The sequence below is a fragment of the Mustela lutreola genome, chromosome 1 (assembly GCF_030435805.1).
Source record: "Mustela lutreola isolate mMusLut2 chromosome 1, mMusLut2.pri, whole genome shotgun sequence".
NCBI lineage: Eukaryota > Metazoa > Chordata > Mammalia > Carnivora > Mustelidae > Mustela > Mustela lutreola.
Window position 1 is genome coordinate 151,719,283 of NC_081290.1, and position 27,739 is coordinate 151,747,021.

At 35.8% G+C, this 27,739-nt stretch overlaps 1 protein-coding gene across 3 annotated transcripts in view; it reads left to right on the top strand.

Moving 5' to 3' along the window:
- The window catches only part of FZD3 (frizzled class receptor 3), a 92,610-nt gene that overhangs the window by 21,123 nt on the left and 43,748 nt on the right, over positions 1–27,739 (top strand). For 2 of the 3 annotated variants that reach the window (XM_059176781.1, XM_059176789.1), the window contains 2 exons: positions 13,930–14,126; positions 20,264–21,281. In XM_059176781.1, the coding sequence (XP_059032764.1) occupies positions 13,930–14,126; positions 20,264–21,281 (1,215 nt within the window). Of the gene's footprint in view, positions 1–13,929; positions 14,171–20,263; positions 21,282–27,739 lie in introns of those variants that run through there. The other variant, XM_059176799.1, reaches the window with a different exon arrangement.

Sequence of the window (27,739 nt, forward strand, 5' to 3'; positions counted from 1 at the left end):
TCACTAACTTTTAAATGTACTCATTTTTGTGTGTGTATATGCATGTGTCCGTGTATGTAGTCTTTGCAGGGTTTTTTTGTTTTTGTTTTTAAATAAGCTCTGTGCCCAAGGTAGGGCTTCCGCTCACAACACCTAGATCAAGAGGCATGCTCCGTGGTCTGAGCCAACCATGTGCTCCTAGTTTTTGCAATTTTACCACATATGTAGATTTGTGTAGCCAGTGCTACAGTTAAAGAACTGTTTTCAAAGGAAACACAAAGGAACCACTAAGGAACTCTCTTGTGCTTCCTTTCTCCCTCCGCCTTTTTCCCAATCCTGAACAGCCACTACTTTGTTCTCTTATCTGTAATTTTATCATTTCAGAATGTTATATAAATGGAATCATACATTGTGTAATCTTTTGAGATTTTTTTCATTTAGCATAATAATCATTTGAGATCCATACAAGTTCTGTGTATCAATAGTTATTATTTTTAATTTCTGAATATTTTGTTATCCAGCTGTACCACAATTTGTTTAATCAACCACCCATTGAAGAACATTTGGGTTGTTTCAGATCTTTGCTATTATAAATAAAGCTGTTATAACCATTCATGTACAGGTTTTTGTGCAGACATAAATTTTTATTTTGGGGGAATAAATGCCCAGAAGGTGATTGCTGGATCATATGAGAAGCATATGTTTGGAATTTTAAGAAACTGCTAAACTATTTTCCATGGTGGTTGTATCATTTTATATTCTCACCAGCAACACATGAGAGATTTACTTTTCCTATATTCTTACTACCATTTGGTATAGTCATAATTTTTTATTTCAATTTTTCTAAAATGTGTATAGTGGTACTTCATGCAGTTTTAATTTACATTTCCCTCATGGTTAATGATAATGAATGTCTTTTCATGTACTCAATTTGCCATTCATATATCCTTTTTGGTAAAATTTCTGTTTATGTCTTTTGTTCATATTGCATGAATTCTTATTTTTGAGTTTTGAGACTTCTACATATAGTCTAGATAAAAATATGTTGTTGGATATATGGTTTACAAATAGTTTATCCTAGTCTAAAGTATGTTTTTACATCCTTTTAATAAGGTCTTTAAGAGAAGAGAAGTTTTAAATTTTAATGAAGTCCAGTTTACCTTTTTTTTAATTTATCTTTTATGGATTGTCCTTTTGGTATAAGAATTCTTCACCTAACTCTTGGTCTGGAAGATTTTTTCTTTGTTTGTTTTAAGTTTTATAGCTTTTATGTTTTGCATTTAAATCCATGCATCCCTTTTGAGGTAATCTGTATAAGGTATGGTTCATTTTCTTGTCTATAAATATCTACTACCTCCAGCACCATTTGTTAAAAAAACTGTCCTTTCACCATTGAATTGCTTTTGCTCCTTTCTCAAAAATTAATTGTCAATCCTTGTATGGTTTAATTCTGGGTTCTCTCTTATATTCTTTTTTTTTCTTTTAAAGATTTTATTTATTTATTTGACAGAGATAGACCAAACAGGGGGTAGGGGGAGAGAAGCAGCTCCCCACTGAGCAGGGAGCCCAATGCAGGGCTCAATCCCAGGACCCTGGGATCATGACCTGAGCTGAAGACAGATGCTTAACCAAATGAAGGCAGATGCTTAACTAAACCAAGGGCCACCCAGGTGCCCCTTTTTTATTATGTTCTATTGATCTTTTGTATCTATCTCTCCACTGATACCACACTGTCTTGATTACTGTTAGCTATATAGTAAGTCTTAAAATTGGCTGGCATGATTCTTCCCAATTTTTTTTCAAAATCTATTTTGTTTTTAAATATAATTTAGAATAAACTCATCTTTATCTACTAAAAGTAAAGGTACATTTTGTTTTGTTTTATGTTATGTTAGTCACCATACAGTACATCATTGTTTTTTTTGTGTTTTTTTAAAGATTTTATTTATTTGTTTGACAGAGAGAGAGAGAGATCACAAATAGGCAGAGAGGCAGGCAGAGAGAGAGAGGGAGAAACAGGTTCCCTGCTGAGCAGAGATCCTGATGTGGGGCTCCATCCCAGGACCGTGAGATCATGACCTGAGCAGAAGGCAGAGGCTTAACCCACTGAGCCACCCAGGCACCCCACATCATTAGTTTTTGATATAGTGTTCTGTGATTCATTGTTTCCATATAACACCCAGTGCTCTGTGCAGTACCTGCCCTCTTTAATACTCGTCACTGGACTAATGCATCCCCCCACCCCTCTCCCCTCTAAAACCCTTAGTTTGTTTCTCAGAGTCCATAGCCTCTCATGGTTCGTCTCCCTCTCCCATACCCCCTTCCTTCATTTTCCCCTTCCTTCTCCTAATGTCCTCCATACTATTTCTTATGTTCCACAAATAAGTGAAACCATATGATAATGGACTTTCTCTGCTTGACTTATTTCACTCAGCATAATATCCTCCAGTCCCATCCATGTTGATGCAAAGTTGGGTATTCAAGCCTTTCTGAAGGCTGTTAATATTCCTTTAGATATATGAACCACATTGTCTTTATCCATTGATCTGTTGAAAGCCATCTTGGCTTTTTCCACAGTTTGGCTATTGTGGACATTGCTGCTATGAACATTGGGGTGCATACGGCCCTTTTTGTCACTACACCTGTATCTTTGGGGGTAAATACCCAGTAGTGCAATTGCTGGGTCATAGAGTAATTTTATTTTTAATTTTTTGAGAAACATCCACAGTGTTTTCCAAAGTGGCTGTACCAACTTGCACTCCTACCAACAGTAAAAGGGTTCTCCTTTCCCCACAACCTCTCCAACATTTGTTGTTTTTTGCCTTGTCAATATTTGCTGTTCTAAGTGGTGTTAGGTGGTATCTCAGTAGTTCGAATTTCCCTGATGGCTAATGATGATGAACATTTTTTCATTATCTGTTAGCTATTTGTATGCGTTCTTTGGAGAAGTGTTTGTTCATGTCTTCTGCCCATTTTTTAACTTGATAATTTGTTTTTTGAGTGTTGAGTTTGAGAAGTGCTTTATAGATCTTGGATATCAGTGCTTTGTAGTGTCACCTGCAAATATCTTCTCCCATTCTGTGTGTTCCCTCTTTGTTTTGTTGACTGTCCCTTTGCTGTGCAGAGCTTTTTATCTTGAGGAAGTTCCAAAAGTTTTCGTTTTTGCTTTTATTTCCCATTTTGCTTTTGTTTTGTTTTATCTTGATGAAGTCCCAAAACTTCATTTTTGCTTTTGTGTCTTGCAAGAAATTGAAGATGTTACTGCCTATGTTCTCCTCTAGGGTTTTGATGGATTCCTGTCTCACATTAAGGTCTTTTATCCATTTTGAGTTTGTCTTTGTGTATGGTGTGAGAGAGTGGTTGAGTTTTCATTCTTCTGGTTCCATACACATTTTAGGCTTGTTTGTTCTAGCAGTTTGAAAAATGCCATTAGTATTTTGATGGGAATAGTGTTGAAAGTGTGGATTGCTCTGGGCAGCATAGACATTTTAACAATGTTTATTCTTAACAATCCATGAGCATGGCATGTTTTCCCATCTTTTTTTTTTTTTTTTTTAAGATTTTATTTATTTATCAGAGCAGGGGGTGGGGAGCGAGCACAGGCAGACAGAATGGCAGGCAGAGGCAGAGGGAGAAGCAGGCTCCCCTCTGAGCAAGGAGCCCGATGTGAGACTCGATCCCAGGACGCTGGGATCATGACCTGAGCTGGCAGCTGCTTAACCCACTGAGCCACCCAGGTGTCCCGTTTTCCCATCTTTTTATGACTTCTTCAATTTCTTTCATGAGTGTTCTATAATACCTAGAGTATAGATCTTTTACCTCTTTGGTTAGGTTTATTCCAAGGTATCTTAACAACTTTTGGTGCTATTGTAAATGGAATTGATTCTCTTAATTTCTCTTTCTACAGTTACATTGTTAGTGTATAAGAAAGCAACTTATTTCTGTTATCTTGCCACATTACTGAATTGCTGTATGAGTTCTAGTAATTTGAGGTTGGAGTCTTTTGGGTTTTTCACATAAAGTATCATGTCATCTGTGACGAGGGAGAGTTTGACTTCTTTGCCAGTTTGAATACCTTTTATTTCTTTTTATTGTCTGATTGCTAGTACTGTGTTGTTAGTACTATGTTGAGCAATAGTGGCGAGAGTAGGCATCTGTATCATGTTCTCGATCTTAAGGGAAAGGCTCTCAGCTTTTCCTCATTGAGAATGATATTTGCTGTGGGTTTTTCATAGATTGATTTTATGAAATTGAGGAATGTTCCCTCTATCCCTATACTCTGAAGAGTTTTAATCAGGGAAGGATGCTGAATTTTGTCTAATGCTTTTTCTGCATCAGTTGAGAGGACCATGTGGTTCTTGCCTTTCTCGTATTTATGTGTTCTCTCACATTGATTGCTTTGCAAATGTCGAACCACCCTTGCATCCCAGGGAGAAATCCCACCTGGCTGGGATGGATATGCTGCTTTTTGTTAGAAATTTCATTAAATCTGGAAATCATCTGGGGGAGAATTGGCATTTTTAATGTTGAATCTTCAACCCATTCAGTAAATTTGGTTGCCTTGAATTGAGTCCTCCTAAAATGTCTGTGTTGGAGTTCTAACACCCAGTACCTCAAAATGTGACCTTATTTGGAAATAAGATAATTTCAAATGTAATTAGTTAAGATAAGGTTATACTGAAGTAGGGAGAGGCCCTAATTCGGTATGACTGAATTCCCTTAGAAAAGGGAAATTTAGACACAGACAGACACACAGTAGAAGGAAGATGATGTGAACAGGTATAGAGAGGATGCAGTGAAGATCAGATTTATGCTGTCACAATCCAAGGAACTACCAGAAGCTAGGAGAGAGAGCAGGAGCAGATCCTTCTCTTGCACCTTCTGAGAAACATGGTTCTGCCAACATCTTGATCTCAGATTTCTAGCTTCCAGAAATGTGAGGCAGGGAATTTCTGTTGGTTAAGCCACTCAGTTTATGGTACTTTGTTATAGCAACTCTAGCAAACTAAAACATTGTGAATCTGTTAATTTATTTATATTCCTTGATTTATTCCATCATCATTTATAGTTTTCTGCATTTGAGTCCTGTACATGTTTTGTTGAATTTACCCCCAGGTATTTCTTTTTTCTCTTTTTTTCAGTGGTTATAAGTATATTGTTCTAGTTTTCATGTGCTCTTTATAAATAGAACACAGTTTTATATAGTAGAGTTAGGCTGTGGCACCTGGATGGCTCAGTTATTTGAACATCTGACTTCAGCTCAGATTGTGATTTCAGGGTCCTGAGATTGAGCCCTGCATGGAGCTCTGTGCTCAGTGGGGAGTCTGCTTCTCCCCTTCCTTCTGACCCTCCTCCTGCTCTCTCCGTTTCTTTCACAATAAATAAATAATTAGTTAATTAATATATTTTGGAGGGGAAGAAATAGAGTTGGGGTGCCTGTGTGGCTCAGTTAAACATCCGGCTCTTGATTTTTGCTCGAGTGATGATCTCTGGGTTATGGGGGATTGATGCTGCACTCAGCAGGAAGTCTGCTTGGGATTCTTTCCTTCTGTGTCTCCCCCTATCTTATGCATGCTTTTTTTCCCTCTTTCTTTCAAAATGGACAAATCTTTTTATTTATTTTTCAAAGAAATAGAGTTAGGTTTTTTTGGTATGTTTTTCTTACATCCTGCAGTCTTCTGAACTCACTAATTCAAGGAGGTGTTCTTTGTAGATGTCTTGGGATTTTCTATGTAGACAGTAGTGTTAACTGCAAATCGGAACAGTTTTATTTCTTTTTTTTTAGATCTTTTTTTTTTTAAGATTCCATTAATTTATTTGACAGACAGAGATCACAAGTAGGCAGAGAGGCAGGCAGAGAGAGAGAAGGAAGCAGGCTCCCTGCTGAGCGGAGAGCCTGATGCGATGCGAGGCTTGATCCCAGGACTCTGGGATCATGACCTGAGCCAAAGGCAGAGGCTTTAACCCACTAAGCCACCCAGGCACCGCAGGAATAGTTTTATTTCTTTTTCCAGTGAACACCTTTTATTTTCTTTTCTTGCTTTATTGCGTGGGCAGGATTTCCAGTACCATGTTGAATAAGAGTGGTAAGAGCAGATACCCTTCCCTTATTTCCAATCTTAGGGGTAAGCATCCATGTTTCACCATTAATTATGATGGCTGTAGGGTATTTGTAGATGCTCTTTATCAAATTGAGGAAGTTACCCTCTATTTCTAGTTCATTGAAAACGTAAACTCATAAGTGCTTTCTCTGCATCATTTGGTATGATAATGTGATTTTTCTGTTAGCCTGGTAATATGGGATTACATTAATTCACTTTTGAATATTGAACTAGCCTGGAATTTCTGAAGCAAACCCTAATAGGTTATGGTATATAATGCTTTTAATATATATTTGGATTTGGCTTTGTTACTATTTTGTTAAAGACTTTATGTTCATGAGGAATATTGGTCTGTAGTTTTCTTCTTTTGTATTATTTTTGTTTGGTTTTAATACTTCATAGAATTAGTTGGGATGTGTTCCTTTCTTTGCTATTTTCTTGAAAAGATTGTTTAGAATTGATGTTAATTATTCTTTAAATGTTAGATTTTATCTATGAAACCATCTGACTTGGACATTTCTTTTTCTGGAGATTTTTTTTTTTTTTTTTTTAAAGATTTTATTTATTTATTCGACAGAGAGAGATCACAAGTAGGCAGAGAAGAAGGCAGAGAGAGAGGAGGAAGCAGGCTCCCTGCTGAGCAGAGAGCCCGATGCGGGACTCGATCCCAGGACCCTGAGATCATGACCTGAGCCGAAGGCAGCGGCTTAACCCACTGAGCCACCCAGGCGCCCTTTTCTGGAGATTTTTAAACCCAAATTCAAATTCTTTAGTAGTTACAGGACTATTCAGATTATCAGTTTCATCTTGGGTGAGTTTTGGTAGTCTGCCTTTGAGGAATTGGTCTACTTTATCTAAGATGGCTAGTTTATGTGCATAGAGTTGTTTGTAATATTTGTTTATTGTTTTTTTAATGCCTACAGAACCTCAGTGACCTCTTCTATTCTTGATATTGGTAATTTGTGTTTTTCCTTTTTCTTTAATAGTCTTGGCCAGAAACTTACAATTTTATTGGTAGTTTCAAAGAACCAGCCCTTAGATAAGAATTTTTCTCTATTGCTTTTGTTTTAATTTCATTGATTTTTCTTTTATTTCCTTCCTTTATTTTACTATGTGGGCTATTATGAACAATGCTCTCTTGCTGTGAAAATTCATATACAAGTTTTGCCTTGAACATCATTCTTGATTCTTTTGGCACATACCTAGGATTAGAGTTGCTAATCATATGATAATCTATGTTTAACATCTTAAGGAATTGACAAATTGTTTTCTGTCATGGTTGCATCATTTTACATTCCCACAGCAACACATGAGGGTTCTGATTTCTCTGCATCCTTGTCAACACTTACTGTTTTCTGTTTTTTAGATTATCTATCTTAGTGGTATAATGTAGTATCCCATTGTGGTTTTGATTTGCATTTCCTTAAAGACTGATGACATTGAACATCTTTTCATGTGTTTATCAGCCATTGCTTAACTTCTTTGGAGAAATGTCTATTCATGTTTTTTTGCCCACTCAATAAATTTGGTTGTCTTTTTGTTGAGTTGTGGGGTTTCTTTTTATATTCTATATACCAGACCCTTACCACCCTTACCAGAATATACTTTATAAATATTTTTTTCCATTTTGTGGGTTGTCTGGTTCCTATCCTGATAATGTCCTTAGGTATGTGAAAGCATTCTATTTTGATGAAGTCTAATATATCTATTTTTTTTCCTTTGTGCTTATGCTTTTGTTGTCCAATCTAAGAAAACATTGCCACACCCAAGGTTATGAACATTTACCTCTGTTTCTATAAGTTGTATAGATTTAGCTCTTATGTGTAGGCCTTTGATCCATTTGTAAGTAATTTTTGTATGTGGTATAATGCAAGGGTCTCCAGCTTTATTCTTTTGCGTGTTTAAACTTACACTAATACCACTTGTTTTGATTACTGTAGCTTTGTATTAAGTTTTGAAATTGGAAAGTATGAGTACTCTGACTTTGTTCCTCCCCCCCACCCAAGGTGGTTCTGATGTGTTCAGACTTTGCAATTCTATGTGAATTTTGGGATCAACTTTCCCATTTTTGCAAAAAAAGGCCATTGGGATTTTTAGATTGAATTTATAGATCACGTTAGTGAATATCACCATCTTAATAACATTGTCATTTAATCCATGAATATGAATGTCTATTTATTAGGTCTTCTTCAATTTCTTTCAGTAATACTCTATAGTTTTCTGTCTTGCACCACACTGGTTAACTTTATTCCTAAGTATAGGATGCTATGCTTTCTTTTTGATGCTCTTAAAAATGGAATTTTTTCTTAGTTTCCTTTTCTATTGGTGATATTTTAAAATTTCATTTTAATATATTCCTGGAATGAAGAAATACAGATAACTTTTATCTTAATTGATTTTTTTATCCAGTGTTAGTAAATTCATTTATTTTAATGGTTTATAGATTATCTTGGATTTTCTTTATAACAGATTTTATTAGTCTGGTTCTATTAGAAGACAGAAGCACTCAATGATTTATACAAGGAAAGTGTAATATAAAGAATTAATAAGCTAGTATAAGAGAATTTACAAAATAGCTCAACAGGGTTCTCTAGGGCAGAGGGACAATCTCGGAAGGGACAACCAGACATAAAGGCTCAGACCTTAATTATAGATGTAGTTGCAGCTTAGTGGATGGCAGAGAAATTCACCAGGTTGGCTGGGCCAGAGTTGGTCGATGGTTGCTGGGCAAGGAGTAAGCAAGTCTTCACCTTTTATTTCTTTTTCTTTTCTTACTGCCCTCCTGAGGACTTTCAATACAGTGTTAAATAAGATGGTAATGACAAGTACTTTTGCCTCATCCTTGATTTTGGGAAGCTTTCTCCAGTTTACCACCAAGTATGAGGTTTGCTGTAGTTTGATGTATCTACTTCCCAGAAGATTTGAGGAGATTTCTTCTTACTCTGCAAGTAGTTTTCATAATAAATGTGTGTTGCATTTCATTTAATACTTTTACTATATCTCTATTATTAGTGGATCGTGTGATTTTCCCCCCTTTTTCTATTAATACTATTAATTACATTAACTGGTTTTTCAGATGTTAATCAGTGTTCTTAGAAAAAAAGTTTATGTGGTATATTACTCCTTTTGTACATATTCTGGATTAATTTATTGATATAATTTTTATATCTATGATCATGAGGAATAATTTTCCTTCTTAGATAGTTCCTGTTGGGTTTTGTTATAAAAATTAGGCTGATTTCATTAGATGAATTGGGTAAAGTTCCTTTTTCCCCCCTTTTAGGAAGAGTTTTTGTGTGATTACTTGAACTTCTTGATTTGATGTTTGACATATTTTTCTAGTAAAGCCATCTTAGTCTAGAGTTCTCTTTGAGGGGAATAGTTTCTAATAATGGATTAAATATCTTTGTAGATAGAAGATAAAATTTTATGAGTTTTGGTAAATTGTGATTTTTTCCCCCAAGGTATTTGTTCATTTCATCATGTCAAAATTATTTCTTTTGGTAGCTACATTATTTTTCTAGTAAATCTAGTTTATTATTTATGGTATCTACATTATTTTTCTACATTAATTTTCTTCATTCCTGATAGTGGTAATTCAAATTGCTTGTTTTCTTGTTACCGCTTTCCTTATACATTCCTTAAGTTTAGCCGTTCTTTTTCTAGCTTCTTGAGATGGAGCTTAGGTCATTGATTGTTTTCAGGCTTTCTTATTATCTGTTATGTGTGTATCAGATTGTAAATTTTCTCTGAGTACAGCTTTTGCTGATATTGTCTTTATTTACTTTTATATATAGATTATATAACCTATATAATTATATATATATAACTTACATCTCTGTTATGATTCCCTTTGTTGATTATGGGTTATTTAGAAGTTTGTTGTCTAATTTCCAGATTTTCAAGCAGTTGGGTTTGGGCATTTTCTGTAATTGGTTTATACCTTAATTACATTTTAGTCATAGAACCTTCTATGAATGATTTTAATTCTCTGAAGTTTGCTGTGGCATGCCTTAGGATCTAGAATATGGCTAATTTTAATAAAGAGTCCATGTGTCTGTTAAATAGGATCCAGGTATTGTTGGATATCATGAGTATAAATATGTTATTTATTTATTTATTTTAACAAGATTTTAATTATTTATTTGACAGAGAGAGTGAGAGACACAAGCAGGTAGAGCAGCAGAAGGAGAGGGAGAGGCAGACTCCTCACGGAGCAGGGAGCCCAATGTGGGGCTTGATTCCCGGACCCTGGGATCATGACCTGAGCCAAATGCAGTCACTTAACCAACTGAGCTACCCAAGTGACCCATAAATATGTTACTTAGATCAAATTTATAATTGGCTTGTTTAGATTTTCTGTATTCTTACAGAATTTTTGTCCTCTTCTGTCACTTATTGAGATACACACACACACACACACACACACACACACACACACACACAGTATTTTGTATGTATTTTAAGGCATTATTACTTTTTATTGGTACAGGGAGTATTCATTTATATTTTCCCACATTTTCACCCCTTTTGTTGATTTTTAAGTACTTTTGAGTTTTCATCTTTGATCATCTTTCTTCTGTCTGAAAAGCTCTTGAGTATTCCTTATAGTGCAGGTTTGCTGGTGACTGATTTTCTCTCATTTTTTTGTCTGTCTGAAAATGTCTTTACTTTGCCTTCATTTATGAAGGATATTTTTGCTGGCTATAGACTTAGAAGTTTGCAGTTATTTTTCCTTAGCTCTTTAAAAGTCATTCTGTTGTTTTATGATTTTCCAAAGTCAGCTCTGAGGGTTAACTGTTGCTCTTTTAAAGGTAAGTTGTCTTTTCCTCCTTCCACTTCCATTGGCTGCTTTTCAGATACTTTTCTTCAGTTTTCAACAATTTAACGTTTGCCTCACTGTGATTTTCTTATTTTTATCCTTTGTGGGGTTTATAGAAGATTTTGAATCTGTAGATTGTTGTCTTCAATTAGTTTTAGAAAATTCTCAGGCATCATCTTTTTATATAACGCCTCTGCCCATTTTTTTTTTCTCCCCACCTTTTAAGATTCTAGTTATACATATCTTAGGCTTTTCCATGTTTTACATGTCTCTTAATTTTTTTTAATGTATTTTTCAGTATTATTTGGTCTCCGTGCTTCTGTATGCTTCTGTTTGGATATTTTATATTGTCTTGTTTTCTATTTTGCCAGTTCTGTCTTTTGATAAATCTAATGAGTTCTTAATTCCAGATTGTATATATCAGTTATAAAATTTCCACTTGATTCCTTTCATAATAGATTTCAATTTCTGGTGAAATTCTTCATTTTTATTTTCTTGAACATATTTGACATATACAGTCTTGTATATTAAGGTCAATAGCTGGACCACCAAAATGTTGTAATTTTTTTTCTTGGTTTTAATCATATGGTTCTGTCTCTTCTCTCTCTTTTTTTAAAAAAAAGATTTTAGGGGCACCTGGGTGGATCAGTGGGTTAAGCCACTGCCTTCGGCTCAGGTCATGATCTCAGGATCCTGGGATCAAGCCCTGCATTGGGCTCTCTGCTCAGCAGGGAGCCTGCTTCCTCCTCTCTCTCTGCCTGCCTCTCTGCCTGCTTGTCATCTCTCTCTGTCAAATAAATAAATAAAATCTTAAAAAAAAAAGATTTTTTTTAATTATTTGATAGACGGGGGAGAGAGAGACTGCACACAAAAGGCGTGGGGAGGGGCAAAGGAAAGGGACAAAGAAACTCCCTGCTGAGCAGAGGGCCTGATGGGGCGCTGGATCCCAGGACTCTGAGATCATCACCTGAGCCAAAGGCTTAACCAGCTGAGTCACCCAGACACCCCATATAGTCCTGTCTCCTGAAACACCTAGTAATTTTTTTTTTGAGTGTTAGACATTACAAAATGTTGGTGAGGTTCCAGATAATGTTCTGTTACTCCAGAGAAGGTTCACCCTTTCTTCTAATTAGCAGGTAAGTGGTGGATCACCTTAATTCCATTAGGGGACTGAGCTGAGTTGAGGCTGGCAGGTCTCTGCCTTCCTTTGATTTGTCACTGCAACAAGAATGTAGCTATTCAGAGGCTTCCACCTAGGAGAGTTTGGTATGTTCAGTTCCTCTGTCAGAACTTGAACTCTAATCCATGTTTCCTTAGTACAATAAAACTGCCAAAATCTCCACTCTGCTTTCAGAGAGGCTTTCTGCTTAGCTTCTTAGCTCCTTCCTCCTGCAGCTTCAGAATTTTCTGATTTCTTGAAGGGAAAATTGGCTCTGTGTCAGACTCAGTCCTTGGCACTTCCCCTTCTCGAAACCTATGTCTTATTCCTTCTTTTTGAATTTTGTCTATAGCCTTAAGACCACCAAAACTGCACTGGTTTCTAGCACCAGCCTAGTCAAAGTTTGAATCTTAGCCTCTCACCTTATGCCTCAACAAACTGCCTTCAACTTCAATTTCAAGATTCAACAAATGCCTTCTTAGAAAAGCAGCTGTGCATATCAGGCCACATATCCATATTTCCTGCTCTCTGTATTCTTGGTCCCTCTAGTTTTTTTGCTTCAGCAGTTCTTCAGTAGCTTTAAATAGATGTTTTAAAACTGTTTTTCTGTATTTTAAAATTGTTCATGATGGAAACATTGGTTTAACACAACCGACTCCTTCATCCTTGGGAATGATGGTCTCACACAGAATTTATTGTTATATGGTGGGTACCATATCCATTATACAGTTAACTCTTCAGTTTCTTTAAGTGACTCTTGGTTTTCTGACTGCATCTTGTATAGGAGGTCTTTGAAAAATATTATGTGTCAAGGTAAAAGCTGATTGATTCTTTTTTTTTTTTTTTTTTAAGATTTTATTATTTGACAGACAGAGATCACAAGTAGGCAGAGAAGCAAGCAGAGAGAGGAAGGGAAGCAGGCTCCCTGCTGAGCAGAGAGCCCTATGTAGGGCTCGATCCCAGCACCCTGGGATCATGACCTGAGCCGAAGGCAGAGGCCTTAACCCACTGAGCCACCCATGCACCCCAAAAGCTGATTGATTCTTAATAGAAAGGCTTAGTGGTGAGAATATCTGTTACTAGATCAAAATCAGCAATGACTCTGAAACCATTATATGAATAAGTGAAAAGAATATTTGATAATGAAAAACTTAGATGAATATTTATTGGGATGTTTGATCTATTCCTGTGGTTTTAATGATTATTTAAGCATGGTTTTATATCTAGAGCCTCAATTTTTCCTTTTGTTTCCTTAATATCAGCTTACAGTGTTAGTTCTGTTTACATCATATGATACCCATTTAAAAAAAATTTTTTAATGTAAAAGAACAAGAAAATATGAGACAAATATGAGAGATCTTTCCCTCTCCCACACTCCCAAAATAACTACTGCTATGTATAACTGCTTTTCCTCCACTCCCACTCCCTTTCCTCTTTTAGCATTTGTCTGCTCTCTCCTGTTGATACTTGTTAGTTGAATAAAATTGAAATTCATAAAAAGAAGAAAATTAAAATCTTTTAGATTCCTGTCACCAAGCAGTAATCACTTTTTGAGCATTTGGCATATATCTTTTATTGGTTTTTTTTCTATGTAATATGTATCATATTGTAATTCTCAGCCCTGCCTCTTCATTAATATCACCTCTAACAATTAAAATATACATATAGATTCTGAAACACATCTCAATCTCAACCAATTCAGAATCCTTAGGGATATAGCTAAGAGGATTTTGTTTCAAAAACCAAAACTTTCCTTCAGAAATTTTTAAAATGAAAAAAAAAAAAAAGAATATTGTAGTATTCTAAATAGGAAGTTTTAAGTTGTATACAATTCTTTCTCTAATTGTTCAATTTTAACTTTTTCCTAGCCATTCCACCCAATGGTGAATCTGGATTGTTCTCGGGATTTTCGGCCATTTCTTTGTGCACTCTATGCTCCTATTTGTATGGAATATGGACGTGTCACTCTTCCCTGTCGTAGGCTGTGTCAGCGGGCTTACAGTGAGTGTTCGGAGCTCATGGAGATGTTTGGTGTTCCGTGGCCTGAAGATATGGAATGCAGTAGGTGCGAAAACCATAGATTTTCATGGATCATTACTTAATGCTACAGTATGTTTAAAATTACTTGTCTTCTAGTTCATCAGTTTTTAAAAACTTTTTTGAAGTACATATTAATCTTAATTTTAACAGCCGTTTCATGGCTCAGAATTGTTCATTTCCTTAAGAATTTCAAGTCACTAGATGAAAAGGTAGAAAAGGAAAAAAACATTTCAATGAAGAGATTTTTAAGAGAATTAAGAAAAACAGTCAAGATGTAAAGTTGACTTTTCTTCCTTCACAAAATTACTGGCTATACAAGTAATGCTACTAGTAAGTAATACAGTTAGAAAATATAGAGAAGAAAATAATCATTCATTACTTCACCATTAAATGTCTTTAATGATGGCATAGTGGAAATTAAATATTTATATGATTTTAAATGTGTTAATGACTAAAGTAGTTCTGTCAACCCTTTTTTTGTCATTAATTAACAAACCAGAATTAGGAAATGTCAGATACTTTTCAGATTACTTCCAAAATATAGATTATAAGCATTTCCTAAAGCTTTGACAACGTTCACAAGACAGTCTTGTAGATTTATATGAGAGAATGTTATTGTTAGTAATAATGTATACAGTATTTCTTATATAATTTGTACCTTTTTGTATTGTGAAATATTTCAGAAATAAGGAATAATAAGATAAATGCATATGTACTATTGTTGTCTAACTTTATCCAGTCTTAACAGTTTGTGATTCTTGGTTTAGTCACTTTTTTTTTTTTTTAAAGAAATAATACAGGTAGAGTTGAAAATCCCTTCCTTGGTACACATCTTGATTTCATTCCCTTCTTTCCTTCCCAGAGATGAGGTAATAATTATGTTGACTGTGTAGTTAATCATTTCTATATTTGCTTTTATACTCTTATTACATATATACACATCTATAAACAACATTAAAATTTTTTAAATGTATCTGTATATCTGTAGGTTTGGTTCATTCCTTTTAATTGCTACATAATGGACTACTATGTTAATATTCCATAGTTATTTAGCCACTTTCTGTTGCTAGTCATTTATTTCTGGGTGTTTGCTGTTATCAGTAGTGCTGCAGTGAACATTCTTTTCTCCTTTATGTTAAAATTAATTCTGTCATCTAAAAGTAGTCCGTGGAGGTGGGTAAAAAGCAGGTGTTACTCTCATTTGGCATTTGGAAAAACTTCAGAAATAAAACATATCAGTTTCTTATGGTCAGTTCACTGACATTTTGCTTTCTCATATTTGTCTACTCTGTTTCCCACCTGTTTAAACTGTTTTCTTATCTAGTCCCATGTAACTGTTCATCCACTTTCTCCCCAAACATGTGGTAGCGTTTACAGTACCTCTTTTAGAAGTTTTTTAATTTCTTGGTATTTATAGCAACAGTTATGATTTGCTTGGGCAACACTCTGTTTTACACTTCTTGTAGCTAACTCCCATTATTTAGTGGTCTTTTTATATTAATAGTTTACATACTAGTATAGAAATCTCATTATCATCCTTATTTTGATGGGATTAGATCTGTTTTATGTCCTCACTATTGCATGGCATTTACTAACGCTGAAACCTTAAATTCTGGCAAACTCGTCTTTCATAACAACCTTTCATTCTTCCACATCTCTCCTATTCTTGTTCCTACTGCTCTTGAACTTCTTGGACACTCCCAGACTTTGGTTTTTTTCCCCCTCTCCTAGTATCCCTCTTCCTAATCTCATTTATTTCCTGACTTAATCTTCCTAATCTCATTTATTTCCTGACTTAATCTTCGTGGTCTATTACTTGAAATGATACCTTGCTAGCAATTTCAACATTGAAGCAATCTTGAAGCAATTCCTTCTACTGAACTTGTTTGTCAGATTTCCAACTGGGTTGAGTCAACCCATTTCTATATGCTGTATGTTTAATGATGCCAACCATGGCAGTTCTGTTTGCTGTCTGTCTTTGGCAAATTTCCAGTTTGGTCAACAGAATAATTTCTGTTTATTCCTCTCAGCACCTCTGTCAAATCTGTATCTCTCACTTCACACCTGTATTTCAGCTTTACTCTGTATTTCATCCTAATTCCCCTCAACCTCAGCTTGCCCTCTTTTCATGAAAATCATTTACATCATTATATGTGAACTATTCTGGTCTGCTATTTCTCAGACCAATTATTCTTAATTTCTTTTTTTGGATCCTCTTCCTCATTTTATCCCTTGAGTATTGGTGCTTTCCAGAGTTCTGTTCCTGTTCTTTTTTATTTTACGTGCTTTCCAGGATGATCTCATCTCACTCACTTTAACTCTTACTCATCTGCTGCTGACTCCTACACCTAAATCTATAGCTTTGACATCTTGCTGAGTTCTAAATCTGCATATCTAGCAGCTATTGGAAATCCTAGCCTGCATTTGTCTCAAATACCTCAATTTCAACATGTCTAAAATTGATTTTCCTTTGCTCATTTTTTAATTCTCTGTAAGTCATCTTCTGTTCCTCCTTCATTGGCTTTAGCTCCCATATCTAATCAATTATAAACTGTATTGCTTTTATCTAACTAATTTCATATATGTCTCATTCCCACTGCCTTATCTGGTTTTATTTTATTTCTTTTTAGAATTTAAAAACAATTTTTAAGTAATCTCTATGCCCAACATGGGGCTTGAACTTAGAACCTGGAGATCAAGAGTCACATGTTCTACCAACTCAGCCAACCAGGTGCCCCTGACTTTATCTGGTTTTAGTCCTGATATTATTTGAATCAACTAATATCTCTGCCTCCATTTTTGCCCAAGTCTATCTTCCACACTCTTCCTAGTCATCTTTCTAATTACCTGGGTTAGGTCTATATGAATATGTTTATTCAGTAATCATTAACAAATATTAATTGGGTGTGTCCTGTGTGCTAGCCACTAGTCTAGATGCTGAAGATAAGTAGTGAACAAAATACAGTCTTGGTTCTTATGGAACTTAAATTCTAATAGTGATGGCAGTGGTGGGAGATAACAAATAAATAGATAATATCAGATGGTAGTGAATGCTAATACAAAAAAGAATAGGGTTGGGTGGTAATGGTAAAATATGGGGAAGCAGAAGGACTCTCTTCTACAGATATATTGGAGAACGCCTTTTTGATAAAGAGGCATTAGAATAAGGACCCAAACGATACGAGAGAACAAATAACCTAGATGTCTAGGGAAGAAAAACGTAGACATAGGAAACAGCAGTTAGTGTACCTGCTCTGAAATGGAAGCATGCTTGGATTAGCCAAAGAACAAGGGAACTGGAGAATCTGGAGTCAAGTAATCTAGGGAGAATGGAAGGATATCAGATTAGAAAAATACTGGTCGTAGGGTCTTTGTAGCTCTGATATGGACTTTGGATTTAACTCTTAGTGAGGTGGGAGAGCACTAGAGAACTTTCAGCAGAAGAGACATATATGATCATGAGCACAGGAGTGGCATGTCTATAAAGGACACTGACTGCTGTGTGGAAATGGAGATCAATTGGAAGATACTCCAGAAGTCCAGGGAAGAGGTATTAGTGGCTTAAACTGCACAGAGGCAGTGGAGGAAATGAGAAGATACATCATAAGATACGGTAATAGAAATTGGTGGCAGATTGTGAGGTATATATTAGAGGGAAAGGATTTCAAGGATGACCCCAAGGTTTTTGGCCTGAGTAACTAGAAGAATGTGATTACCACTTATGTAAATGGGGGAAGCTTAAGGAGTAGAAATCAAGAGTTTGGTTTTTGGAAAGATTATAGATTGAAGTATATATATATATTGAGTGGCAGATAAATATACAAATATAGCCATAAAAACATAGAGTATAATTTGGCATGGTTTGAAACTTTATATCACTGTTCTCTCTCTTCTGCAGCATGCTTATCTCTCCAACCTGATCTCCTGTCACAAGTCATGCACACTTCATGCTCCAGCAATATTAAACTACCCTGTTCAAATCTCTTTGCCATTGCTTGCATTTCTTGCTAGAATACTGATTGGCATGCTACCAGAACTGTCCAATACTGAGTCAAAATCCTGTACTGAGGGTCTTACTTTATGAAGTCTTTCATAATCTTGCCCCTGGGAAGAGTTAATCTTTTGTATTATTTTTATACATTATATAGAGTTTGTTTGCTTCATATATCCCACTGCTGAATTTTGTATTTACAGTTTGTATCTCCTTTTAGACTGCAGGATAGAAAGTCTGTTTTTTTTTTTTTTGTCTTTTCATGTTTAATCCCTGACATATTGCAGGATATAAGCAAATGCTTAGATGCCAAAAGTTTCTCTCATTTGGATTTACAATTCCAAGTCCAGAAAAGAAAATGGATTGTATTAGAAAATAAAAGATTAATCAGCTATAGCATAAGGTTATGCATATTTTTGTCAAACTTAATATCAACCACAGCTTCTTGGAAACTATTTGATGTATATAAACTATTAAACATCTAGTTATTAGGAGTCTGAAGGCTTAGAAACTGATATAGGCAAGAAAATTGAAGATGCAGAAGTTCATGAGAATGGTACCCTTACTCACATCTGCACTGCAAACCTGTTTTATTCGTTCTGCAACCATGACAGTTTCTCAAGTCTGCAGATATGGTACCTTTGGAAATTTGCTAAAATGCAAATTTCTGGGCCCTAACACAGGTATACTGTAATATGATTTGTGGTGGTGGGAACCAAGAATTTTCTTATTTATTTATTTTAAAGATTTTATTTCTTTATTGGACCAAGAGAGAGAGCACAAGCAAGGGCAGAGGAAGAGGGAGAAGCAGGTTCCCTGCTGAGTGGTACCCTGGAATCATGACCTGAGCCTGATGTAGATGCTTAACTGACTGAGCCACCCAAGTGCCCCAAGAAGTTTTATTTTTATTTATTTTTAGAAGGATTTTATTCATTTATTTGAGTGAGTGTGGGAGAGGGAGAGCACAAGTCAGGGGAGGAACAGAGGGAGAGGGAGAAGCAGACTCCCTGTTGAGCAGGGAGCCCAGCTTGGGGCTTGATCCCAGGACTGCTGTATCGTGACCTGAGCTGAAGGCAGGTCTGACTGAGCCACCCAGGTGGCACTGAAATTTTATTTTTAAAACAATATTTTTTCTTATGTACATCAAAGTTTGAGAATAACTGAGTTAGAGAATGTAATGGATTGGAGAGAAATTAAGGGTGATAAGAAAGAAGTAGTTGATATTAGAGACCTTAAAAGGACTGTAATTAACCACTATGCTAAGCAGGGAACGAATATAAAATGGGAAAGAAAGGTCTAAAAACTACGCCACTTACAATGATTTTTAATGCTAATATAATTCAGAACGCATTGTGCTGTGCATTTGAGAAAAATCTTTTTTAACATTTCTGCTTAAGGAAGTTCCATTGAATCTGGTGTAACTGTAGTTAAAGATTGGGTAAAAGCTACTATTTTGTTAGAGATATGTATTTATTTCTTTTATAATAATGTATAGTTTGAAATCTTATTTTAAAGTGTGTGTCTTAAATAAATGCTCCCTATATACAGTGTTACTTATTGATGGCTAAGATAGGCTATTTTAATTAAAAGAAAACTCTTTGGGGTGCCTGGCTGGCTTAGTCAGAAGAGTATGCAACTCTTGTTCTCAGTAGTTGTGAGTTCAAGCCCTATGTTGGGGGTAGAAATTATTGGGGGGAAAAAAAAACCTTAAAGAAAGTACTGTTTTTGAAACCAAAACAAAATTAAGTATAAAGCCAGGGCGCCTGAGTGGCTCAGGCAGTTGAGCGTCTGCCTTCGGCTCAGGTCATGATTCTGGAGTCCTGGGATCAGGCCCCAAATTGGGCTCCCTGCTTGACAGGGGGCCTGCTTCTCCCTCCCCTACTCCCCCTGCTTGTGTTCCCTCTCTAACTGTATCTTTCTCCATCAAATAAATAAAATCTTTGAAAAAAAATCAGATATAAAACCATATCACTTTTTGATCAACAATGGACAATCTGATTTTATGGCCCATAAACAAGAATCAATATTTACTTTATTCCTACTTAATATAATTGTATGCCAAGGATATTAGAATGAAGAAGGTCATGAGTGCTAAATTTGGAAACCCAAATTGTTAGGTATCAGTAGATTTCCCAATAAGTGAAAATGGTTCTTATCTTGTATTTTTTTAGGTTCCCAGATTGTGATGAGCCATATCCTCGACTTGTGGATCTGAATTTAGCTGGTGATCCTACTGAAGGAGCTCCAGTGGCAGTACAGAGGGACTATGGTTTTTGGTGTCCTCGAGAGTTGAAAATTGATCCTGATCTTGGTTATTCTTTTTTACACGTGCGTGATTGTTCACCTCCTTGTCCAAATATGTACTTTAGGAGAGAAGAACTTTCATTTGCTCGATACTTCATAGGATTGATTTCAATCATTTGCCTCTCTGCCACGTTGTTTACTTTTTTAACTTTTTTGATTGATGTCACAAGATTCCGTTATCCTGAAAGACCTATCATATTTTATGCAGTCTGCTACATGATGGTATCACTAATTTTCTTCATTGGGTTTTTGCTTGAGGACCGAGTAGCCTGCAATGCATCTAGCCCTGCACAGTATAAGGCTTCCACAGTGACACAAGGATCTCATAATAAAGCCTGTACCATGCTTTTTATGGTACTCTATTTTTTTACTATGGCTGGCAGTGTCTGGTGGGTAATTCTTACCATCACATGGTTCTTGGCAGCTGTGCCAAAGTGGGGTAGTGAAGCTATTGAGAAGAAAGCATTGCTATTTCACGCCAGTGCATGGGGCATCCCCGGAACTCTAACTATCATCCTTTTAGCGATGAATAAAATTGAAGGTGACAATATCAGTGGCGTGTGTTTTGTTGGCCTCTACGATGTTGATGCATTGAGATATTTTGTTCTTGCTCCCCTCTGCCTATATGTGGTAGTTGGAGTTTCTCTCCTCTTAGCTGGCATTATATCCCTAAACAGAGTTCGAATTGAAATTCCATTAGAAAAGGAGAACCAAGATAAGTTGGTGAAGTTTATGATCCGGATTGGTGTTTTCAGCATTCTTTATCTCGTACCACTCTTGGTTGTAATTGGATGCTACTTTTATGAGCAAGCTTACCGTGGCATCTGGGAAACAACATGGATACAAGAACGCTGCAGAGAATATCACATTCCATGTCCATATCAGGTAAGGGAAACCTTGTTCTAAATTTCAGAATGTGTAATAGTGAAAAGAAGGCATATTACTCTAAAGATCTAATCTTAGCTAGTTAAAAAAAACTGTTTATGAACCTGTACATTAAAATTTTAAAGATAATGAACAAATATAGAAAGAATGTAATATATGTGTTTCTATAAACCTCTTCCATTTAAAAGATGACTTTTACAAGTCTAAGCTATGGGCTTTTAAGTAGTTTACTTCTGTTGTCACAAAACAGTTTGCTTGGTGATTGTTTAGAAGTGTACAGTTTTGAGGGTGAGAAGCACTTTGCCAGCTGATAAAAAGGCACTGTCTTTTGTGAAAATTTTACTGATGGTTAAAAGAGGAATTGTTTTAACAGTTTTGCAAAAGTAATAGAATGCAGTTGTACAACTAGTTCATCTCTTAATTGGTCTTGGTTTTTCTTTTTTGCATACTGAATATTTTATGATTTACCTTCGAATGTAAAGAGGTCAGATAATCAGTCACAGAATCATAGAATTTTAGGTCTAGAAAGAACTTTAGAGGTCTTTTATTTGAGTTTCTTCATAATTTAGAGTTCTTAAACATCTATCTCATTTGAGTCTTAGAAATGTTAAGTGACTTAGTTATATCCAAACTGGGATTTAGTGTTAGGAGAGGAATGTAGCAAGGGAACTACTCCAGAATAATTGATGCTAAGTATTTCTCTTATCTTAAAACCTTCTCTAGAACCTATGACCCTAGCTATCATTCTCTCTAACTTTTAAGACAAGTTTTCTTGAAAGAGCAGTCTCCATTGCTGTCTCCTGTTCACATTCCAGGTTAGCTGTTAGAAGTGCACCATCTCCCTTCACCCTTAAGGTTTTTTTTTTTTTTTTTTTAAAGATTTTATTTATTTATTTGACAGACAGAGATCACAAGTAGGCAGAGAGGCAAGCAGAGAGAGAGAGGAGGAAGCAAGCTCCCTGCGGAGCAGAGAGCCTGATGTGGGGCTCGATCCCAGGATCTTGGGATAGTGACCTGAGCCGAAGGCAGAGGCTTTAACCCATTGAGCCACACAGGTGCCCCATCACCCTTAAGGTTTAATTACGTTTTTTAAAGTACTAACATATTATAGATAATTTTTGTCTCTTTCCCCTGCTAGACAGTGAATTCTTTGAAAGCAAGAACTTCTTTTTCATATTTTTATATTTTTTGAACACATATTCTGTAGGTTAGTAGATGATAACATCGAGAATGTGGCTGTATATATGGAGAAAGACATTTTTAAGAAATAGGGGGTGTATGTGCCTGGTGGCTCAGTTGGTTGAGCATCTGACTCCTGCTTTTGACTTGGGTCATGAACTCAGGGTTGACACTGAACTGCCTGTGGGCTCTGCACTCAGCAGGGAGTCTACTTGAGATTCTCTCCCTTTCCATCCTCCTCTGCCCCACCCTTCACACTCTCTCTATCTCTCTATCTCTGTCTCTCTCTCTATCTTTCCCTAAAATATATAAATAAATAAATCATTAAAAAAAAAAAAAAGGAAGAAAGAAATGGTGACAGTGGTACCAGGAGCAAGGAGTGTATGATTAGCACATAATCAATGCTGATAAATATTTAATGACTGAGAATGTCAGTTTATTATTGTATAAATATTAGGTGTGGGCTTTTTCAAAACAACTTATATTGAGAAACCAGAAAAAATGAATGATTGAAATTGAATTTCTTGGCAGAATGAATTATTGAAAATTCTTAATATGAGTTTTCAGACCTGAAGCTAAGTTTGGAATTTTGCCTCTAATGAGAGAGAAAGAGATGGTTCAGTTACATCATTGGCTTCTTTATATAAGTTATCTAAGATTCCAGATATATAGTATGTTAGACTATTGAAAAAATAATGTTTGATTAAAAAATAATGACCTAAAAAATACCAATCTGAAATATATAAATTGATAAATTAGTTGGGATGCCACTATTTTCAGGACATTCCTAGAATTCTTTGAGCATTTTATTTATTTATTTATTTATTTATTGAGCATTTGCACATCTTTAGAACTAGTGTGAGCTGCACAGAAATCTGTATGTGTAGTCATGGATTAAAATGTGTTTTTCAGGGATGCCTGGGTGGCTCAGTTGGTTAAGCAGCTGCCTTCGGCTCAGGTCATGATCCCAGGGTCCTGGGATCGAGTCCCACATCGGGCTCCTTGCTCGGCAGGGAGCCTGCTTCTCCCTCTGCCTCTGCCTGCCTCTCCTGTCTGCATGTGCTCGCTCGCTCTCTCTCCCTCTGTCTCTGACAAATAAATATAATCTTTAAAGAAAAAATGTGTTTTTCATTTCCAACATATCAAAATAACATTGGAAATGAATTATTGACGATATAGTGAAAGGAATAGAGAATGACATTGTAATGATAGCATGGTTATTAAGGTGTAAACTCTGGAGCACAAATCCTGGCTTCGTATCTTATTTTCACTATTTGCTAACTTTATAATCTTAGGCCAACTTCACCTCTCTCTGCTTTAGTTACTCATCTGTAAAATGAGTAATAGAATCAAATTGTAATGAAATAATAATAGTATTAGAAACAAGCAGAATCTACTTCCTCGGCTTGTTCTTAGGAGTATACATGCACGCGTTCAGAAGAGTGCCTACTACATAATAGGTGCTCAGATGTTAGCTCTCATTCATTTTATTCATTTGTTATTGTTTCTGCTGTTATTTACATACATATATATAAATAAGGGATTTTAAAAACCATCCAGTACCAAGCTTTACCAGATGCCATATTTGCTTCAGATTTTCTTTTATTTTAAAATTTTAAGTAAGCTCTACACCCATTGTGGGGCTTGAACTCACGACCCTGAGATCAAGAGTCTCACACTCTAATGACTGAGCCAGCCACGTGCCCCTTGCTTCAGGCTTTTAAAAGAAATCTTTACGGATTTGGCTGAAGCTTCCTATGCTCCCTTCCCCAATCCTGTTCCTCTTAGTCCCTGCCCAGAAACAACCATCATCCTGAATTTGGAGTATACCATTCCCATGAAAGTCTATACATCTATATGTATACATATATACAATATGTATATAGCTGTGGAACAGCTGTTTTACAGAATTATGTTATACCGTGATATTATACGTATTTCTGTAACTTGATTTTTTTAACTTAACATTTAGTTTTTGAGATGTATTTATATTAATGCTGTGGCTTTAGTTCATTTTTATTTATTTTTAAGATTTTATTTGAGAGACACAGAGAAAGAGAGCCAAGCAGGCTTGGGGGGCAGAGGGAGGAGTAGAGTTCATGCTGATCAGGGAGCTCCATGGGAGCCTGACCTGAGCCAAAAGGCCAACAGTTAACTGACTGAGCAACCTAGGTGCCCCTCTAGTTCAGTTTTTATTTTTATTTTTTTTATTTTTTATTTTTTTTAAAGATTTTATTTATTTATTTGACAGAGAGAGATCACAAGTAGGCAGAGAGGCAGGCAGAGAGTGAGAGAGGGAAGCAGGTTCCCCGCTGAGCAGAGAGCCCGATGCGGGACTCGATCCCAGGACCCTGAGATCATGACCTGAGCCGAAGGCAGCGGCTTAACCCACTGAGCCACCCAGGTTCCCCTCTAGTTCAGTTTTTAAAATGTGTTTCCTGGGACGCCTGGGTGGCTCAGTTGGTTAAGCAGCTGCCTTTGGCTCAGGTCATGATCCCAGCGTCCTAGGATCGAGTCCCACATCGGGCTCCTTGCTCCGCAGGGAGCCTGCTTCTCCCTCTGACTCTGCCTTCCACTCTGTCTGCCTATGCTCGCTCTCGCTCACTCTCTCTCTGACAAATAAATAAAATCTTTAAAAAAAAAAATGTGTTTCCTTTTAAGGAAGTTTATATTATAAAATGTTTCAAATATGTGGGAGTATAGTAAATAACGTAGCAAACACGTGTGTACTCATATCCAAACTGCCTTGAAATCTTAACATTATAACATTATATTATATTATATCTATCTGGCTGGCTGGCTGGCTAGCTATCATTGAAGACACGGTTGATGCCTGCCTGTGTTCCCTTAGGTGTTCCCATTCTTTTTCCTGTCCCTCCCCACAGGTAACCCTTCTCATAAAGGTGGTGCTATCATTCTTCCCAATATTTTTATATTGTGGCTGAGTATTTGCAGATCTATAAAACTTGTGGTTTGTAAGTTTTAAAAATCCATTAAGTGAAATCATTCTATAGCTTGCTTTTTTTCATTCGGCTTTATGTGTGTACTACTAATCTGTTCATTTTAACTGTCTTAATCTAATATATACTGCAGTCTATTCACTCATTCTTTTATGAACATGTAGTTTCCAATTTTTTTGCTGTTATAAACCATTTTGCGGTGAACGTTCTTTTAATACCTATCTTCCTTGCACATGTCCCAAGAATTTCTAGGATGTATATACCAGAAAGTGAAATTATTGCATTGTAAGTTACATCATCAAACCAAATGGTTATTTTAATTTACACTCATAGTTAAGTATGAATTTCCCATTTTCCCCATCATAGTGTTCTCAGGCTTTTTAGTTTTTGCCAACCTTTAAAACAATATCTCAATCCTATAGTAATTTTTATTCCCCTTGTAAGGTTGAACATGTTTTCATAGGTTTATTGGCCATTCAGGGTTTCTCCTCTGTGATTTTGCTCATTTCCTGCTTTGTCCATTGCTCTATTAGGTTATTTGCTTTATTTTATTTTGTTTTACTTTAAGATTTCCTTTTATTTGAGGGAGTGCATGGGCATGAGCAGGGGGAGGGGCAGAGGGAGATAGAGAATCTGAAGCAGATTCTGTGCTGAGTGAGGAGCCCAATGTGGGGCTCCCTTCCAGGATGCTGAGGTCATGACCCAAGCCAGAATCAAGAGTCAGACGCTTAACCAACTGGCCATCCGGGTGCCCACAGCAATTTTTAAAATTTGATTTTTTGACTCCTATCTCTAATCTCTTGAAATGTATTTTTTCTACATTACGAAGAAGATAATTTTATTGTTCATACAAGTAAGCACTATGCCTTTTGCACCATTTATCAAATAGCCCATCTAAATTGTAATGCAACCTCTGTCACACTCAAATTTCATTTTTAGGCTCTCTTTTGTTTCATTGGTCTATTTCTGTAGCTTTGTATTAATCCCATGTTTCCCCTACCTTGCTCTTCAAAATTATGTTAACCATTCTTGCCACTTCTGTATATGAATTTTAGAATCAGTTTATCCCTGAAAAACATTGGGCATTTTGATTGAAATTATTTTTTATTTTAAGTGAACTTGGGAGAAATTGCCATCATTGTAATACTAAGTTTTAATATTTTTTTGTTTATTTATGTTTTCATTTATTTGTTCCCGGTACCTTATATTTTTTGTTGCAATTGTGAATGGAGTCTTTTCTCTCTTATGTTTTCAAATTGATTATTGCTGGTATACAAGAATGCCATTAATTGAATTTGTGTATTGATCTTATATTGAGCATCCCTGCTGAAGTTTTTTATTAATTCTAATTATGTAAATTCTTTTAGATATTCTTTGTAGAAGTACTATTGTCTGCAGGTAAGGACAGATTTGTCTTTTCGTTGCTTTCCAGTTCTTACGTTTTAAGATTTTTGCTTCTATATGCATATGTAAAATGGATTGTGATAAGTTTTTCTTTTCTTGTATTGTCCTTGTCCAGTTTGGGTATCAGGATTATAACAGCTTCATAAAGTGAGGTTTTTTTTAATTCTCAATTTTTACAGTGAGTGGAGAGGCTGCTCTTTGAAAGAGTTGATATAGCCTCTTAAAAACTCTGTCCTAGGATTTTTTTTTTTTTTTAAAGATTTTACTTACTTATTTGACAGAGAGAGAAATAGCGGGAAGGGAACACAAGCAGGGGGAGTGGGAGAGGGAGAAACAGGCTTCCCGCTGAGCAGGCAACCCAGTGTGGGGCTCAGTCCCAGGATCCTGGGATCATGACCTGAGCCAAAGGCAGATACTCAACGACTGAGCCACCCAGGCGCCTCTGTCCTAGCATCTTTAAAGTAGGGAGGGAGAAGTTGTGAAAGACACTAGGTTTTTTAAACTATTATTTGAATTTCTTAAATAGTAATTGTTTTATTCAGGTGTTTTATGTCTTATAAAGGCATTGTTCATTTTATTTTTTAAAGATTATTTTATCTAACTTTTCAAATATATTAGTATCAAGTTTTTCATATATTTTTTGTTTTGTAAATTTTTACCATTTTTTGTTTGTAATGTATGTTCTCTTTATTTCACTTTGGTCAGTCTTGCTAGAGGATTATCTTTTCAATTCAGTTATTTCTGTTCTTCTTTTCTTACTAATGCTTCTTTGTTTTTCTAAAAAACAAAACCTTTAAAAGGTTAACTCATGCATTTTCAGTATTTCTAAATTTTTAAAGTGTGTTTAATAATCATTTTAGCTTTAACCAAAAACTATTATTAACCATGTTGGTTGTTCATTCATTTTGTTTCCCA